At 45.8% G+C, this 16,786-nt stretch overlaps 2 protein-coding genes across 5 annotated transcripts in view; both read right to left on the reverse strand.

The window, feature by feature from the left end:
- The window catches only part of LOC120977488 (zinc finger protein 260-like), a 244,578-nt gene extending 228,543 nt beyond the window's left edge, over nucleotides 1-16,035 (reverse strand). For 2 of the 3 annotated variants that reach the window (XM_040405463.1, XM_040405460.1), the window contains exon 1: nucleotides 2,148-2,247. The gene's annotated coding sequence lies outside the window, so the exon portion shown is untranslated. Of the gene's footprint in view, nucleotides 1-2,147; nucleotides 2,248-15,946 lie in introns of those variants that run through there. The other variant, XM_040405461.1, reaches the window with a different exon arrangement.
- Nucleotides 7,601-16,110, reverse strand: LOC120977501 (oocyte zinc finger protein XlCOF7.1-like). Of its 2 annotated transcripts, none has more exons than XM_040405487.1 (7): nucleotides 16,036-16,110; nucleotides 14,140-14,301; nucleotides 13,850-14,038; nucleotides 13,652-13,775; nucleotides 13,197-13,294; nucleotides 12,997-13,105; nucleotides 7,601-8,310 (listed from the first exon to the last, which is right to left on the reverse strand). In XM_040405487.1, exons 2-7 carry the CDS (start codon nucleotides 14,221-14,223, stop codon nucleotides 7,721-7,723), a joined length of 1,194 nt encoding a protein of 397 aa, XP_040261421.1. In that variant the 5' UTR covers nucleotides 14,224-14,301; nucleotides 16,036-16,110; the 3' UTR covers nucleotides 7,601-7,720. The 2 variants fall into 2 exon arrangements, with proteins under 2 accessions (XP_040261421.1, XP_040261420.1); XM_040405486.1 differs by having other exon boundaries at nucleotides 7,601-8,313.
- Nucleotides 16,111-16,786: the final 676 nt, after the last annotated feature.

Here is a 16,786-nt window from a genome sequence, read left to right on the forward strand (position 1 = left end):
CCAGATCAAGAACACTCTCCAGGAGGTAGGTGTATGTGTGTCAAAGTCAACCATTAAGAGAAGACGTCACCAGAGTGAATACAGAGGGTTCACCACAAGATGTAAACCATTGGTGAGCCTCAAAAACAGGAAGGCCAGATTAGAGTTTGCCAAACAACATCTAAAAAAGCCTTCACAGTTCTGGAACAACATCCTATGGACATATGAGACCAAGATCAACTTGTACCAGAGGGATGGGAAGAGAAGAGTATGGAGAATGAAAGGAACTGCTCATGATCCTAAGCATACCACTTCATCAGTGAAGCATGGTGGTGGTAGTGTCATGTCGTGGGCATGTATGGCTGCCAATGGAACTGGTTCTCTTGTAGTTATTGATGATGTGACTGCTGACAAAAGCAGCAGGATGAATTCTGAAGTGTTTCGGGCAATATTATCTGCTCATATTCAGCCAAATGCTTCAGAACTCATTGGATGGCGCTTCACAGTGCAGATGGACAATGACCCAAAGCATAACTGCAAAAGCAACCAAAGAGTTTTTTAAGGGAAAGAAGTGGAATGTTATGCAATGGCCAAGTCAATCACCGGACCTGAATCCGATTGAGCTGCATTTCACTTGCTGAAGACAAAACTGAAGGGAAAATGCCCCAAGAACAAGCAGGAACTGAAGACAGTTGCAGTAGAGGCCTGGCAGAGCATCACCAGGGATGAAACCCAGCGTCTGGTGATGTCTATGCGTTCCAGACTTCAGGTTGTAATTGACTGCAAAGGATTTGCAAAGGTTGATTTATGATTATTATTCTGTCCCATTACTTTTGGTCCCTTAACAAGTGGGAGGCACATATGCAAACTGTTGTAATTCCTGCACCGTTCACCTGATTTGGATGTAAATCCCCTCAAATTAAAGCTGACAGTCTGCAGGTAAAGCACATCTTGTTCATTTCATTTCAAATCCATTGTGGTGGTGTATAGAGCCAAAAATGTTAGAATTGTGTCCATGTCCCAATATTTATGGACCTGACTGTATATTCATGCAGAAGAGGCTATGAGCTAACAGGAAGATGGAAGGGGCCAAACCTGGGACTCCCTGTAGGATAAGGAGCATGACCCTCCCAGGGACACAAAACTGTGCAATATGCACTGCAGCTGCTGAAGAACATCTTTGTGTACCATAACTCCTGTGCAGCACACTGGTTATCTTGGGGTAATGGTCGACTCATATCCTTTCTTCACCCACTGTATTCAATCGCTTCCCCGCTCAAGTCACCTGCACCCCAAAAACATCTTCGGAATCTGCCCTTTTCTTACTATGGAAACACCAAAACCTCTAATTGTTGCTCTAATCCATTCCTGTCTGGATTACTGTAACTCTCCAGTCTATCCTGAATGCAGCATCCAGGCTAATCTGTCTAACCACTACTCTGATGCCTCCACTCTGTGCCAATCATTGCACCCATGTCTCTGCCCAGTGCCAGTCACTACTCCGATGTCTCTGCCCAGTGCCAGTCACTACTCTGATGTCTCTGCCTAGTGCCAGTCACTACTCCGATGTCTCTGCCTAGTGCCAGTCAATACTCCGATGTCTCTGCCTAGTGCCAGTCACTACTCTGATGTCTCTGCCTAGTGCCAGTCACTACTCCGATGTCTCTGCCTAGTGCCAGTCACTACTCTGATGCCTCTGCCTAGTGCCAGTCACTACTCTGATGCCTCCACCCTGTGCCAGTCACTACTCCGATGTCTCTGCCTAGTGCCAGTCACTACTCCGATGTCTCTGCCTAGTGCCAGTCACTACTCTGATGCCTCCACCCTGTGCCAGTCACTACTCCGATGTCTCTGCCCAGTGCCAGTCACTACTCTGATGCCTCCACCCTGTGCCAGTCACTACTCCGATGTCTCTGCCCAGTGCCAGTCACTACTCCGATGTCTCTGCCAGTGCCAGTCACTACTCCGATGTCTCTGCCCAGTGCCAGTCACTACTCCGATGTCTCTGCCCAGTGCCAGTCACTACTCTGATGCCTCCCCCATGTGCCCTGTTTAGTATGAGTCGGCTGTACCAGTGCACACAAGACACATAAGACACACACTATATACACACATATATACATGATATATACATAATATACAGACACGCCCTTTGTACAAGTAGTTACCAGTCGTCTATAGAAATCGGGGAAATGCTGAGGAGAGGAAATGGTTAAACCCTGGAGACATTCACCAACACCCCAAAAGGGTCCATGAAGGACCTTTGATGATGTCATGATCATGTGACAAAATAGGGCCCTACTATCACCCATGTGACCGGTCACATGATTATGATGTCATCAAAGGTCCTCTATCCACTGCGCTCAACATATACAAAGTAAGGGCTCATGCACACGACCGTATGCCCTCCGAGATATACGATCCGTGAGCGGGGAACTATTGTCCTGCACTCATAAGATGTCTCGGAGGGCATACGGTCGTGTGCATGAGCCCTAAAGTAAATGTGCAAACACCTCTGTATATAGGGAGCGGACAGTACAGCAGACGAGGGGTTAATTGGACCATTTCAGCAAACTGGCGTTATTCTTTGTATAATTCAGAGCAATATGCTTTTCCAATATAATGTCTAGGTCAGTATACACAGTTGTCAAGATCTCTGCTTGCTGTCATTCAGCTGCAGGGCTCCTTACAAGGCCGACCTCTGATAATTATATTGTAACGAGCTGTGACAGCCTATTAGCCCTTGTGGCTCAGTTCCTCATCATTTTTAAGATCTCTACTTGCCGTCAGTGCATGAGGCTAGAAACCTGCACAAACCTATTACTTCTCACAGCTGAGGCTTTGTTGCATTTATATCCAGAAATCCCCTGTGCAGCCGTGTAACAGTCTGGACTCCAGTTTGATATGTTTTGCCTGCACTGATACATTGTCACGAACTATCAGGACCGGAGAGAGATTTGTACTATTTAGCTCAAAAAAGGAATGGCTATACTTGATCCAACTGTAACAAACCCTCTGTTGTAAACGGTCGGTATACGTTTTCAGTATGTGGATGTACACAAAAGATTATTTATTTATTTTCCATTCACTGACAGCAAGCAGAGGTATAGAAAATTATAAGACATTGGAACACAAAGTCTGTTAGAAAGTTACAGAACTTTTTATTATACAGCGATTATGAATTTTATGTTACTTCCCAAGGTGCGGCCTGTACAACAGTGCAGAATAATCCTTCAGGCTTCAGAGCTGAGATCTCCCAGCACTGTTAGCTCCAGGCCTGCATACATGCTTGTTGTGGCAGACCTAGGGTCAGTCACGTGAGGATCGAGCCACGTGTTCAAGGTGAATGATAGAAGTCAGCACACAGGTTAAAACTCTGCCAGGATCCCAGATTGGGAGTGTTTTATTTATACCCATTCCTACAGTGTTCAGGGTCAGGTGTCAGAGTCAGGAATCAGAGTCAGGAGTCAGAGGTCAGGAGTCAGAGGTCAGGAGTCAGAGTCAGGAGTCAGAGTCAGGAGTCAGAGTCAGGTGTCAGAGGTCAGGAGTCAGAGGTCAGGAGTCAGAGGTCAGGGTCAGGTGTCACACTGGCATTATTCTGATACTTGACTATGATATCTGACCATGTCCTAAAATGAACACTGTACATTCCAAGGGTTTAACCTCTTAAAGTATTGACATAATTGGTTTACAAAGATTCCAACAATGACTTCTGATTGGTACACAAATAATCTACTAATTGCTGAGACTTATGCTTTTTAGCAAGAATTGCACACTGCTTGTTTAGCACGTACACGCTAACTTCTTTATTTTTAACTTATGTCATCACAGTCTTCTTATAGGCACACAGAAATTCAAACACAAAAGTTCTTTATGAAATAGAAGTCACAGAAAAGCTGGATACTTCTTTAACAATGCTGATTTGAAAATTTGCACTAAGAGAAGTGCCCTCTGTACAGTCATCTATGGTCGTGAAACGGGAGAAATCGACTGTGATGTCAGGGGTTGCCAAGTACTAGAAAAATATGGCTGCTTTCTTCTAGAAACAGCGCCACTCCTGTCCACAGGTTGTGGCTGGTATTGCACCTAATTTCCATCAACGTTAAATGGGTATTTTGGTTGTTTGAAGTTATCCCCTATCCCAACAGTAGGACCCCCACCGATCACGAGAACAGGGGCCCTGTACCCCTTGCAGCCCCCCTGAAATGAACAGAGCGACCTGTCACACATGCACGTGGCGGCTCCATTCATTTCTATGGGAGTTCGGGAGATAGCCGATTACAGGGCTCCACAGAAATGAATTAAGGGGCCTCACGCATGCCCCACCACCCGCTCCGTTCATTTCAGGGGGGCTGCAGGGGGTACGGGGCTCCCGTTCTCACAGGGGTCCCAGCGGTAGGACCCCCACTGATCTAATAGTTATCCCTTATCCTGTGTATAGGGGATAACTTGAAACAATCGGAATACCCCTTTAAAGGGCTTGTCCCATCTTGTCCTCTGATGAGATGAGAATACCGCACAGTAAGGCGAAGTTATGGAAACGACCAGTCCTCTGCCGTTTCTGTAACAGTGAATGTCGCTATACAAACAGTATGTCACAGCAAAGTACGCCATTTCCATGACTCCGCCTGCCGCTCGGCCATTTTACGTAATTCCGGCTACCCGGGCCGGCGCTTACTGAGGGTTATTCCCATCTTGCCCATAAAAGGCCGGGATAGGAAAACCCCTTTAACATCAAGAAAGCACAGCATAGCAGCTGATCGGGAAGATAAGGCCAAGCAAATGATGCAACGCAAAGACAGAGCAGCGCCAAAATAAGCTTTTTACGTCTCTTAAAGGGGCTGTGCCACAAAACATATTCTACATTTTTCAAAGCAGCCCCTGGATCTGAATACTTTTGTAATTACACTGAGCAAAAATATAAACGCAACACTTTCGGTTTTGCTCCCATTTTGCATGAGCTGAACTCAAAGATCTGAAACATTTTCTACATACACAAAAGACCCATTACTCTCAAATATTGTTCCCAAATCTGTGTTAGTGAGCACTTCTCCTTTGCCGAGATAATCCATCCCACCTCACAGGTGCAGCATATCAAGGTGCTGATTAGACAGCATGAATATTGCACAGGTGTGCCTTAGACTTCCCACAATAAAAGGTTACTCTGAAATGTGCACAGTTTTGTCTTACTGGGGGGGGGGGGGGGGCAGAAATCAAAACCAGTCAGTATCTGGTGTGGCCACCATTTGCCTCACGCAGTGCAACACATCTCCGTCACATAGAGTTGATCAGGTTGTTGATTGTGGCCTGTGGAATGTTGGTCCACTCCTCTACAATAGCTGTGCGAAGTTGCAGAACATTGGCAGGAACTGGAACACGCTGTTGTATACGTCAATCCGGAGAATCCCAAACATGCTCAATGGGTGACATGTCCGGTGAGTCCGGGCCATGCAAGGACTGGGATGTTTTCAGCTTCCAGGAATTGTGTACATATCCTTGCAATATGGGGCCGTGCATTATCAGGCTGCAACATGAGGTGATGGTCGTGGATGAATGGCACAACAATGGGCCTCGGGATCTCGTCACTGTATCTCAATATATTATCAATAAAATGCACCTGTGTTCGTTGTCCATAACATACGGCTGCCCATACCATAACCCCACCGCCACCATGGGCCGCTCGATCCACAACGTTGACGTCAGCAAACCGCTTATTTACACGACCCCACACACGCTGTTTGCCATCTGCCATGAACAGTGAAAACCGGGACTCATCCGTAAACAGAACGCCTCTCCAACGTGCCAGACGACATCGAATGTGAACATTTGCCCACTCAAGTCAGTTACGACGACGAACTGCAGTCAGGTGCAGACCCCAATGAGGATGACGAGCATGCAGATGAGCTTTCCTGAGACGGTTTCTGACAGTTTGTGCAGAAATTCTTTGGTTATGCAAACCGATTGTTGCTGCAGCCGTCCGGGTGGCTGGTCTCAGACGATCATGGAGGTGAACATGCTGGATGTGGAGGTCCTAGGCTGGTGTGGTTACACGTGGTCTGCGGTTGTGAGGCCGGTTGGATGTACTACCAAATTCTCTGAAACGCCTTTGGAGACGGCTTATGGTAGAGAAATGAACATTCATTGCACGGGCAACAGCTCTGGTAGACATTCCCGCAGTCAGCATGCCAATTGCACGCTCCCTCAAACATTGCGACATCTGTGGCATTGTGCTGTGTGATCAAACTGCACATTTCAGAGTGTCCTTTTATTGTGGGCAGTCTAAGGCACACCTCTGCAATATTCATGCTGTCTAATCAGCACCTTGATATGCCACACCTGTGAGGTGGGATGGATTATCTCGGCAAAGGAGAAGTGCTCACTAACACAGATTTGGGAACAATATTTGAGAGTAATGGGTCTTTTGTGTATGTAGAAAATGTTTCAGATCTTTGAGTTCAGCTCATGCAAAATGGGAGCAAAACCGAAAGTGTTGCGTTTATATTTTTGCTCCGTGTACATGTAATTAAAATATCAGTTCGGCCTCTGTATAGCGCCACCTGCTGTTTGTTCTTTTCCTTATTTCTTGTCCACCTCACTGAGGTGGTCGCACGTGCTCTGTATGACATACTACAAGTTTTGTGAAAAGTTAGTGACCCTTGTCCAGGATTTTTTTTTTTAATCCTTCTCCTAGCCAGCGTTACCTGTGAAGAGATCTACTTACCTGCTCCTGCTGGTCAGTAGCTCCCGCAGCTGTGTACAAGAGACTTCCAGTCCCCGCCTGTAATCTTCCGCACAGGGGTCGTGTGCACCGCTGCAACCAATGACTGGCCTTAGCAGTCACGTTTCTGCAGAGTTGTGCTGCTTGGGGACACCAGTCATTGGCTGCAACGGCGCATATGACCCTGTCCATGAGGAAGTTGACAGGAGGGGGTCCGGGAGTTTAGGGAAGATTGCCTGGGAGCCACAGAGCTAGAATGGAGCAGTGGGAGCTGGCGGGTATAGATCTCTTCACGGTACTGTGCGTAGGGAGTTAAAAAAATTAAATCCTGGAGAACCCCTTTAAGAGGCCATACGGACAGGGGTTGTCTTCATGAAACAACCACTTGGTGTGACCACCCGATGACTGTGACACCACGCGGCCGCAGTGGGCTCTAATTCGTACTGTTCAGTGTGTCTGTACTTTAAGGCTAGGGCTGCGCGACTATTTGTCGCAGTAATGTTGCACGACATATTTTGTCATGCTAGTATATGGTGTCGCACTGCGATATGCTAGTCTCAATAAACCCATCCAAGTTGGATTTTTGTTCGACAGTCGCAGCGCGACACCATAGACTAGCATTATAAAATATGTCGCGTGACACATGTTGCGGTGTAGTTGTACCCGATATGTTGCGCGACTTATTGTCACGTAACACGTGTATCCCTAGCCTCAACGGCGGCGCTGTACTGAAGGTGCCCTGTGACCATTAACAATACAGACCCACTAAACGGTGCAGTCTCAGTTCAATAGGAGCCCGCTGTGGTCTTTCGGACATACGGCACTTGAACGCAGCGCGGTGTGTTTTGTTGTACCTTAGATTTGATTCAGGACTCGAAAAGACTTCTCTTCGGGGAGGATTTTCTAATACATAAGATTTGATTTAATTATACAAATTTATACAAAAAGTACATTCTGAAGATGGAAATCCCGCAATCCGCCTGAGGCAGGTTCTGGATGACGCTTCTCACGCGGTGGACATGACTAGGACTTCTCTCTTGTGTGAATTCTCTGATGTCGAACAAGACTTCTTCTCCGGTTAAAGCGTTTCCCGCACACAAGACACGGGAACGGACGCTCCCCCGCGTGGATTGTCTGATGCGCCAGAAGATTCGATTTTATGGCGAAACATCTCCCGCATTCTGTACATAAGAAGGGTTTCTCCCCGGTGTGAGTTTTCTGGTGCCTGACCAGATCCGACTTCCGTTTGAAGCGTTTCCCGCACGTGGTGCACGGAAGCGGCTTCTCCGCTGTGTGAACCTTCAGATGTTCCACAAAGTTTGATCTCATCGCAAAACTTTTGCCGCATTCTGCGCATGGAAATCGCCCTTTGTTTTTTGGATTGTTCTTCTGATTCTTACCTTCGGGCCTGGGAAGCAGAGGTGGAACCTGTGACTGATCAGATGGAGGCTGGATGAGGGTAGCGGGAGCAGGTAACAGATCCCCGCTGTGGATGATGGAAGGAATGCTTATGGTAATGAAGGTCTGTCCGTAAATATCCGGTGCTATGTTAAGGTTCGCTTCAGAATCTGAAAATAATGGGAGAGAACTGCACCCGAGGCTCAGGGGGGCGCCTGCTGGAAATGAAAAGATTTTGTAAATAGACGCCATGGAATTTATCATATTCCCAGTCTTTGCACCAAAAAGGTCAAACATTTTTGTTCAAGCATCATTAGCACAGAAATTCCGCAACTTTTTCGCTGACGAGTCCATAGGCGCCAATGCACACAACATATCCCAAAACGGTGTCCTTTAGGGATACCCTGGGCCACCATGAATCAGCATACTTTTTTTCACTTGAGCTTAGACTACGAAATTTTCCTATGCAGACACAGCGAGAAAAAGAGTATACAGTGCGGTCATTATTTTTTTCAAAAGCAGACATAGGTGACTGCATGTCCATAAAGTGGCACATGGCGGAGGCTTCTGCTGGAAGTATATGATGGGGAATACGGGAATGATCTTTATGTATACTTACAGAACCAGACAGACATACACTTCTCAACACTGAAATTGCAACACCAAGAAGGACAAGCTGTAAGGGTATGTAAACCGAGGAAGTGTCAGGCAGATCTGCAGATGATTACATTTTCAAGCACATAGCTCCAATCTGTGGCATGTGGGAGAGGCATAGAAGCCAGACTGAAACCTCAAAAATCAGATCAAGTCATGTGGGATCATTGTGTGATGCCTCCTGTTCATCTGTGTGCCCGTTACCTTCACTTGTTACAAACTGGGAGGGACAGAATCCTTCAGCTGAGAGGCCTTGGTTTATAACCTCGGCAGAACACTACGCATCTAGCCCGAGATGTCAACACCAGGAGTGTAGCTTTACGAGAAGCAGCCGCTTTGGGGCCCAAACTCAGAAGGGGTCCACCCAGGATGAAGACTAGAAGATTTTATTGTCAGGGCCCCCTCAACAGTATCATACAATGGCATTATATACAGTGACACTGTAGGAAACAGACGGAGCGGCTGCCGGGCCTCATCTGAGACAGCGATCTTGACTAGCCTCAGGAGTGGGGGTTGCACAGGAGGAGGGGGTTGTGAAGAAGTTTTGGGAGGGGGGGGGGGGGCGTTCAACAATTTGCTTTGGGGACCAGTGGCATAACTAGAAATGACTGGGCCCCAAAGCAGAGTGTTCCAGTGGTTGGGAGAACAATGACAAACTGGAAGACAGAGGTGCAGAGAGGAGAACCTCTGCATGGACGGATTGTCTGATTAGAAGAATAGCGCGTAGTGATCCATTATGTACTGCAATGAAATAGGACGTCACATCCCAAGCCTAGGGCGGCAAACAGTGTCTACACAAATCATCAGAAGGCATCTGTATGACATTGGGCTACGGACCAGATGTCCAGCTACAGGTGTTCCATTGACCTTCTGTTACTGATTTCAAAGGCTATCGTGGTGCACAGGAGGCTGCAATGGAGGTCTATCCTCTTCAGTGATGATTTTGTCTCAGATGCAATGATAGCTGGAGATTAGTCTAGAGACCACGTGGGCAACACCATGAAGAGGCCTTCACAAGGGAACATCACACTGGTCCTACTACCAGGATTATGGTGTGGGGTGGCATAATGTATGGACGCTGGATCCCTCTAGTCTACATTTCTGGTACACTAACAGCTCGGCGTTACATAGATTTAGTCGGCCATTTCTCCCAGGAAACATTTTTTCAACAGGACAACACCAGGCTGCACGTTGCTCATGCTATTCTGAGCCGCCAGCGTGGCCTAAACGTGTCACCAAGGCCTGCAGCTTCTCTGGATTTGTCTCCCATCAAGCACATCTGGGACGTTAATGGTTGGCAATTGCAAAAGGAGCTGCCATGATTTGCCAGGTGCATTCAGAGGTCTACACGACAACATTTGTCGCGCGACATTTTGTTGCACCAATGTCGCGCGACAGTTTTTATAATGGCAGTCTATGGTGTCGCACTGCAACATGCGACATGCTGCGACTGCGACACGACAGTCGCAGAAAATCCAGTGCGACACCATAGACTGCCATTATAAAAATTGTCGCGTGACATTGGTGCAACAAAATGTCGTCGTGTAGACCTAGCCTTGCAGCATTCCTCAGACAAAAATTAACCCCTTCTACCCGGGCCAGTTTTCACCTTCCTGCCCAGGCCATTTTTTGCAAATCCGACATGTGTCACTTTATGTGGTAATGACTTTGGAACACTTTTACTTATCCAGGCCATTAGGAGACTGTTTTCTCATGACACTATGTACTTCATGACAGTGGTAAATTTGAGTCAATATATTTTTCCTTTATTTATAAAACAAAATTCCAAATTTATCAAAAATTTGAAAAAATGCACAATTTTCTAAATGTGAAATTCTCTACTTTTAAGACAAATAGTAATACCTCATAAAATAGTTATCAGTCATCATTCCCCATATGTCTGCTTTATGTTGGTATTTATTTGTAAATGTCATTTTATTTTTTAAGGACGTTAGAAGGCTTTAGAAGCCATTTTTCTAATTTTCAACAAAATTTCCCAAACTATTTTTTTTTTAAGCACCAATTCAGTTATAAAGTGATTTTGAGGGCTTACATAATGGAAACCACCCATAAATGACCCCATTTTAGAAACTACACCCCTCAAATTATTCAAAGCTGATGTTACAAACTTTGTTAACCCTTTAGGTGTTCCACAAGAATTAAAGGAAAATGGAGGCGAAATTTCTAAATATCCTTTTTTATGCTGATTTTTCATGTTAGTCAATTTTTTCTTGCAACACAGCAAGGGTCAACAGCAAACTAAACCTCAATATACATTACTCTGATTCTACAGTTTACAGAAATACCCCATATGCGGCTCTATGGGCACGTGGCAGTGGTCAGAAGGAAAGGAGTGCCATATGGATTTTGGAGGCAGATTTTGCTAGAATGGTCTTTGGGCACCATTTTGTATTTGAAGAGACCCCGACGTACCCCTACAGTGGAAACCCTCAAAAAGTGACCCCTTTTTGGAAACTACACCCTTCAAAGAATATATTAAGGGGGGTACTGAGCAATTTGGCCCCCTAAGCATTTTACGGAATTTGAAAACACTTTGCTGTGAAAATGAAAAGTTTCATTTCTTCCAATAAAATGTTGCTTTAGCTCCAAGTTTTTCATTTTCACAGGGGGTAACAGGAGAAAAAGCACCCAAAAGTTGTTACCCATTTTCTCCGGAATACGGTAACACCCCATATGTGGTGGTAAACTGCTGGGGGAACACATGGCAGTACTGAGAAAGGAAGAAGCGCCATATGGCTTTTAATGGATTGGTTTATGGGCGCCATTGGTTTTTATTTTTTGAGTGATTGTCTTATGTGGGGGCTCATTTTTTGTGGGATGAGGTGACCTTTTATTTGGTACCATTTTAGGGTACATAAGACTTTTTGATCGCTTGGTATTATTAATGTGAGATTTTTGTAGAGCAGATTGTTATGGGCGCGGCGATACCCAAATACGTCTAATATTTCTATTTTTGTTAAGTTTTACACATTAAATGCATTTTTGAACAGAATGAAATCTTGTTTTTGTGTTGCCATTTTCTTTTTTGTGTTGCCCGATTTTTTTTTTTTTCTGGCGATTGTCTTAGGTAGGGTCTCATTTTTTTGTGGGAGGAGATGGCGGTTTGATTGGTACCATTTTGGGGTACATAAGACTTTATGATCGCTTGGTATTACACTTTTTGTGAGGCAAGGTGACAAAAAATGGCTGTTTTGGCGTAGTTTTTTTATAATTTTTTTTTACAGCATTCACCTGAGGGGGCATCTCGTGTGATATTTTTATAGAGCAGGTTGTTACGGACGTGACGATACCTAATATGTCTATCATTTCTATTTTTGTTAAGTTTTACACAGTAAATGCATTTTTGAACAGAACTAAATCTCGTTTTTGTGTTGCCATTTTCTGAGCGCCATATTTTTTCAATTTTTTGGGCGATTGTCTTAGGAAGGGTCTCAATTTTTGCGGCATGAGATGACGGTTTGATTGGTTCCATTTTGATCGCCTTTTTGATTACACTTTTTGTGAGGGAAGGTTTTGCCACAGTTTTATTTTTTTACTGCATTCACCTGACAGGGTGGATCATGTGATATTTTTATAGAGCCGGTCGATATGGACGTGGCAATACCTAATATGTATACTTTTCTTTTTTTTCTAATTTTTGACAAAAAAAATTATTACTTAATTATGGGAAAATAACGCTTTTTTTTTTTTACTTGAAACTTTTTTTTATTTTTTATTATGCAAAACTTTATTTAACACCCCCACACACACACACACACAGGGGGTTGGATCTCACAGGCTTACATGGAAGGCAGCCATGATAGAACATGTCCTATTCTAGTCCGTTTTGCGGACAAGGATAGGCATTGTTACAAGGGATCCGCAAAAAAAAAAAAAAAGATACCATACAAAACGTCAGTTTTATTTTGCGGCAATTTGCGGACCGCAAAACACATCCGGTCGTGTGAATGTAGCCTAATAACCTTTTTGATAGCAGCCAAGGCGTGTAATTGCGAATTTTACTTCTTGGTGTAGTAACTTCAATGTGGAGAAGTGTCGTTTGTTAGCACGGAGTGCACACGTTCATGTGCAAGAGGCCTAAGGCTGAGGAAAGACACATCCATCCAGTTCAGCCGATTATCCTGATCCTCATCTTAAGGAAAAAAACTTTTGGTTGCCAGATTTGGAGTCAAGAAGAACAACTCCCTGGATCATTGACTCTCCTCCATGAGGAGGTTACCACTCACCTGTGCCGATACTGGTGGGAGTTTCCTCCTCCTTATACTGGAGATCAGCCTCATAATACTCCTCGTCTCCCTCTGTCTCCTCCACTTTGACAATGATCAGGTCGTCCATCTGTAACATAAATTGCACTAGACACAGATACAGCTTCATGTAGTGATGTCTACTTATGATTCTTTATGATCTTTATGTCACATTCTTCTACCTGCTGATTTCCTGGGACCCTGGGATTCCCCCCCGGACCATCCTGAGGATACAGGGGACAGGGACACTTCTCTGGTGAGCGACTCTTACCGGATCCTTCTGTAAGAAGCACACACAGGGTACTGAATACACACTGTCCAGGCTGAATGAGAGCAGCGCCAAAGGTATTCCTAGGCCCCCATTGACCCAACCAAGGCCAAAACGGTGTCTGGCTAGAAGATGTCCGGTTATGTTATTGGTGGTATATAGGTTTTTCCTTTTTTTTTTTTTAACAGGTGAGCCTATGGGTAATGACTGCCTGTATACAGTGGCACATGTTGGAGGCCTCCATCAGAGGTATACATGAAAAAAAAATTGTCCCAGCCTACATCTTGTATGAGCCTTATATGTGATTATCAAGTAATAGGTGACCTACATAACGGCCCCCCGATACATTTATGGACAGTCTCCTCTTACCCTGTGCTGTGAGGGGCTGGTGGTCCTCCATCAGGACGTCCTTGTACTGATCCTTGTGTCCTTCTAAATACTCCCACTCCTCCATGGAGAGGTAGACAGTGACGTCCTGGCACCTGACAGGGACCTGACAACACAATGATACAGTCATCACCTGGACACATTACCATATTATATCCCAGTATTCCCAGCAGCGCTCACCTCTCCGCTCAGCATCTGGATGATCTTGTTGGTGAGCTCTAGGATCTTCTGCTCCTTGTGCCTCTCATGTATTAGTGATGGAGGAGGAGGCACCATGTTGGGGCTTCTGTTCTCCTTCCACCCTCCGGACACAACGGGATGCGGGCTGGGTGCCATACACTCACTTGTTTTCTTCACCACCAAGTAATCCTGTGTATAGAGAGACACACTGATAAATATCACTCTCATCATCTCTTGACCCTTCTTTATTCTTAGGGAGATGCCATGATATAAATCTCTCAGCGCCTCACCTCTCCAGTCAGCAGGTAGATGATCTCCAGGGTGAGGTTTAATATCTGCTCGGCCATTTTGTGACTCCGGCGACTCGTGTCCATCCTCGAGTGGTCAGTCAGGAGAGGGACAATTATCTTATAAAAGGAACGTGAATGGAGAGGAACCTACACTGCAGGGACCTGGAGAGGGGACAAGACGAGGGATACCTCATTGCTGGAGAATAAGGCCTCATGCACACGGCCGTGGCCGTACAAACAGCGGGTCCGCAATATGCGGGCACCGGCCGTGTGCTCCCCACATCACTCGAATGGGTCCGCAAATTGAGGTCCCCAATGCACGGAACGGCCGCACAATGGCCGTGTGCAAGAGGCCTAAGGAGAACATCTAAGAGTACTTGGAGGAATGAAGATGAAAGGCGATGATGAAGTGAGTGAGGTGGGGGGAGATTGCTGGCTGAATAAAAACCATCTTCATGGGGTTTTATTGCCCCAAAATCAGTTTCAGATATGAAATGGGTAGGTTCCCATGCCTACTCCTACCAGTAACCAGAGGTTGACGTTCCATCCGTGGTCAAGTGCTCTGCTGCAGCCATTCACTGGCTGGAGTGGTGACATGTCCACAAGTGGAATGTGACTACAGCTTGGAGACAGGTCATTGCTGAGGCCAGTGAATGGCTGCAGTGGTGGACGTGACCCCCAGATGGGACTTGCTGGAAGGAGTGTGCATGGGAGCCTCAGCGCGGAAAACCGAGCGGCAGTGAATAGGGGTTTTGTTTCTTTCATTTACACCCTTTCAGGCCCATAACTGGCTTTTGGCCCGGACAACCCCTTATTTTTGTGTGCGCATCAAGTCTTACGCCATATGCACACGACCGTATCTGTTTTGTGGTCTGCAAACCGCAGATCTGACTCCAAAATATATATATACCGGCCGTGTGCAGGCTACATAACGGAGAATAGGACATGTGTTATGATCTGCAGGACGGACACGCGGAGGCGGACAGCACAGGGGCGACATCCAGGTGCTGTCCACATTTTCTGCAGACCCATAGAAATGAATAAGTCCGTACGCAAGCCACAAAAAAGGCGGATCAGACCAAAACTATGGTCGTCTGTATGGAGCCTTAAAGAGATATCCCATAATGTACATGTCTTGTGTGTGAGCTTTCTGGCAGCAGTCACTAACTGGTGTGGACTGGGACCAGGGACACAACACTGTAGACACTGCAGCTGCTGAAGAACCTCTATATGTCAGTTAGTGGTTGACACTGGAAAAGGAACTGTGAAGTGCCGAAAGAGATAAGCGGCCACCGTGTCACCGCTCATCTCAGGACGAGCAGAATCTTATTTATAGACTATATATATATATATAAGATTGTTTTAAAGGGAACCCGTCATCAACTTTATGTTGATCTCACTGAGGGCAGCGTAAAGCAGTGACAGAAATGCTGATCTCAGCGCTGTGTCCCTCATGAGATAATAGTAAGTGGTTGCCGAGAACCAGCATCATAATCATTGCAGCCCAGGCCCTGAAAAGAGTCACATCTACCTGAGAAGAGTCCTGGTTATTCCTAATCTCCTGCTCTCTCGCCATCTGCTGATGATCGGCAGTTCTCTCCTAGAGAGAAAGGGAGAAAACTAGGTAGAAGACTGTCAATCATCAGCAGGTGTGAAGGGAGAGCAGGAGATTAGGAATAACCAGGACTCTTCTCAGGTAGATGTGACTCTTTTCCAGGCCTGTCCTGCAATGATTATGATGCTGGTTCTCGGCAACCACTTACCGTACATTTAACTTATAAATGACAGACCCCTAAAATCAACTCACCGGTCTCTACTTTATTAGTAAGGGCAGCATGAAGTTGATGACAGGTTCCTTTTATGGCGCCGGAAGAGACACACAGGACAAACGATTACCTGGACCTGAGGAGAGGAAATGGTTAATCCCTGGAGACATTCGCTGACTCCCCAAGAGGTTCCAGCTCACGTGGGATGAAGGACCTTTGATGATGTCGGGATCATGTGACCAGGCAGCCATATTTGTACGCCCTCCCTATCTCTCATCCCATGTGACCGGTCACGTGATTATGACATCATCGCAGGTCCTCAAAGGGGAGTAAATGTGCAGGAGCGAGTACGTGGATCAGCAGCCTCTGGCTGTTCCGAAACTACAACTCTCAGCATGCCCTATTCTCTATAGAAGTTACAAGGACAGCCAAGCAGATGTGCATGTTGGGAGTTGCTGTTTCACAGCAGCTGGAGTGCTGAAAGCGCTGACCCCTGCTCTGGTATACGTATGTATACGAGGGGTTAAGTGAATGTCTAATCAATACCTCTATACTTTTCCAATATACTTTGTGTCAATATTCTGCAGTTGTCAAGATCTCTGCTTGCTGTCATTCAGTAGCTGCAAGGCCGTCCTCTGATAATTATAATGTAACGAGCCGTGACCTCCTCAGAGCCTTTGTGGCTCAGTTCCTCATCATTTTTAATATCTCTGCTTGCTGTCAGTGCACGAGAATAAGCTTTTTTTTTTTTTAATCCAGAGGCTGCACAGACCCAAAACAGCTGAGGGTTTGTTATAGTCATAGCCAGATTATGAAATCCTCTGTTGGCTGAGCAGTCCGGACTCCAGCTTGATCCATTTTTCCTGCACTGACACATTGTA

This window comes from Bufo bufo, chromosome 8 (genome assembly GCF_905171765.1).
Source record: "Bufo bufo chromosome 8, aBufBuf1.1, whole genome shotgun sequence".
NCBI classification, from domain to species: domain Eukaryota; kingdom Metazoa; phylum Chordata; class Amphibia; order Anura; family Bufonidae; genus Bufo; species Bufo bufo.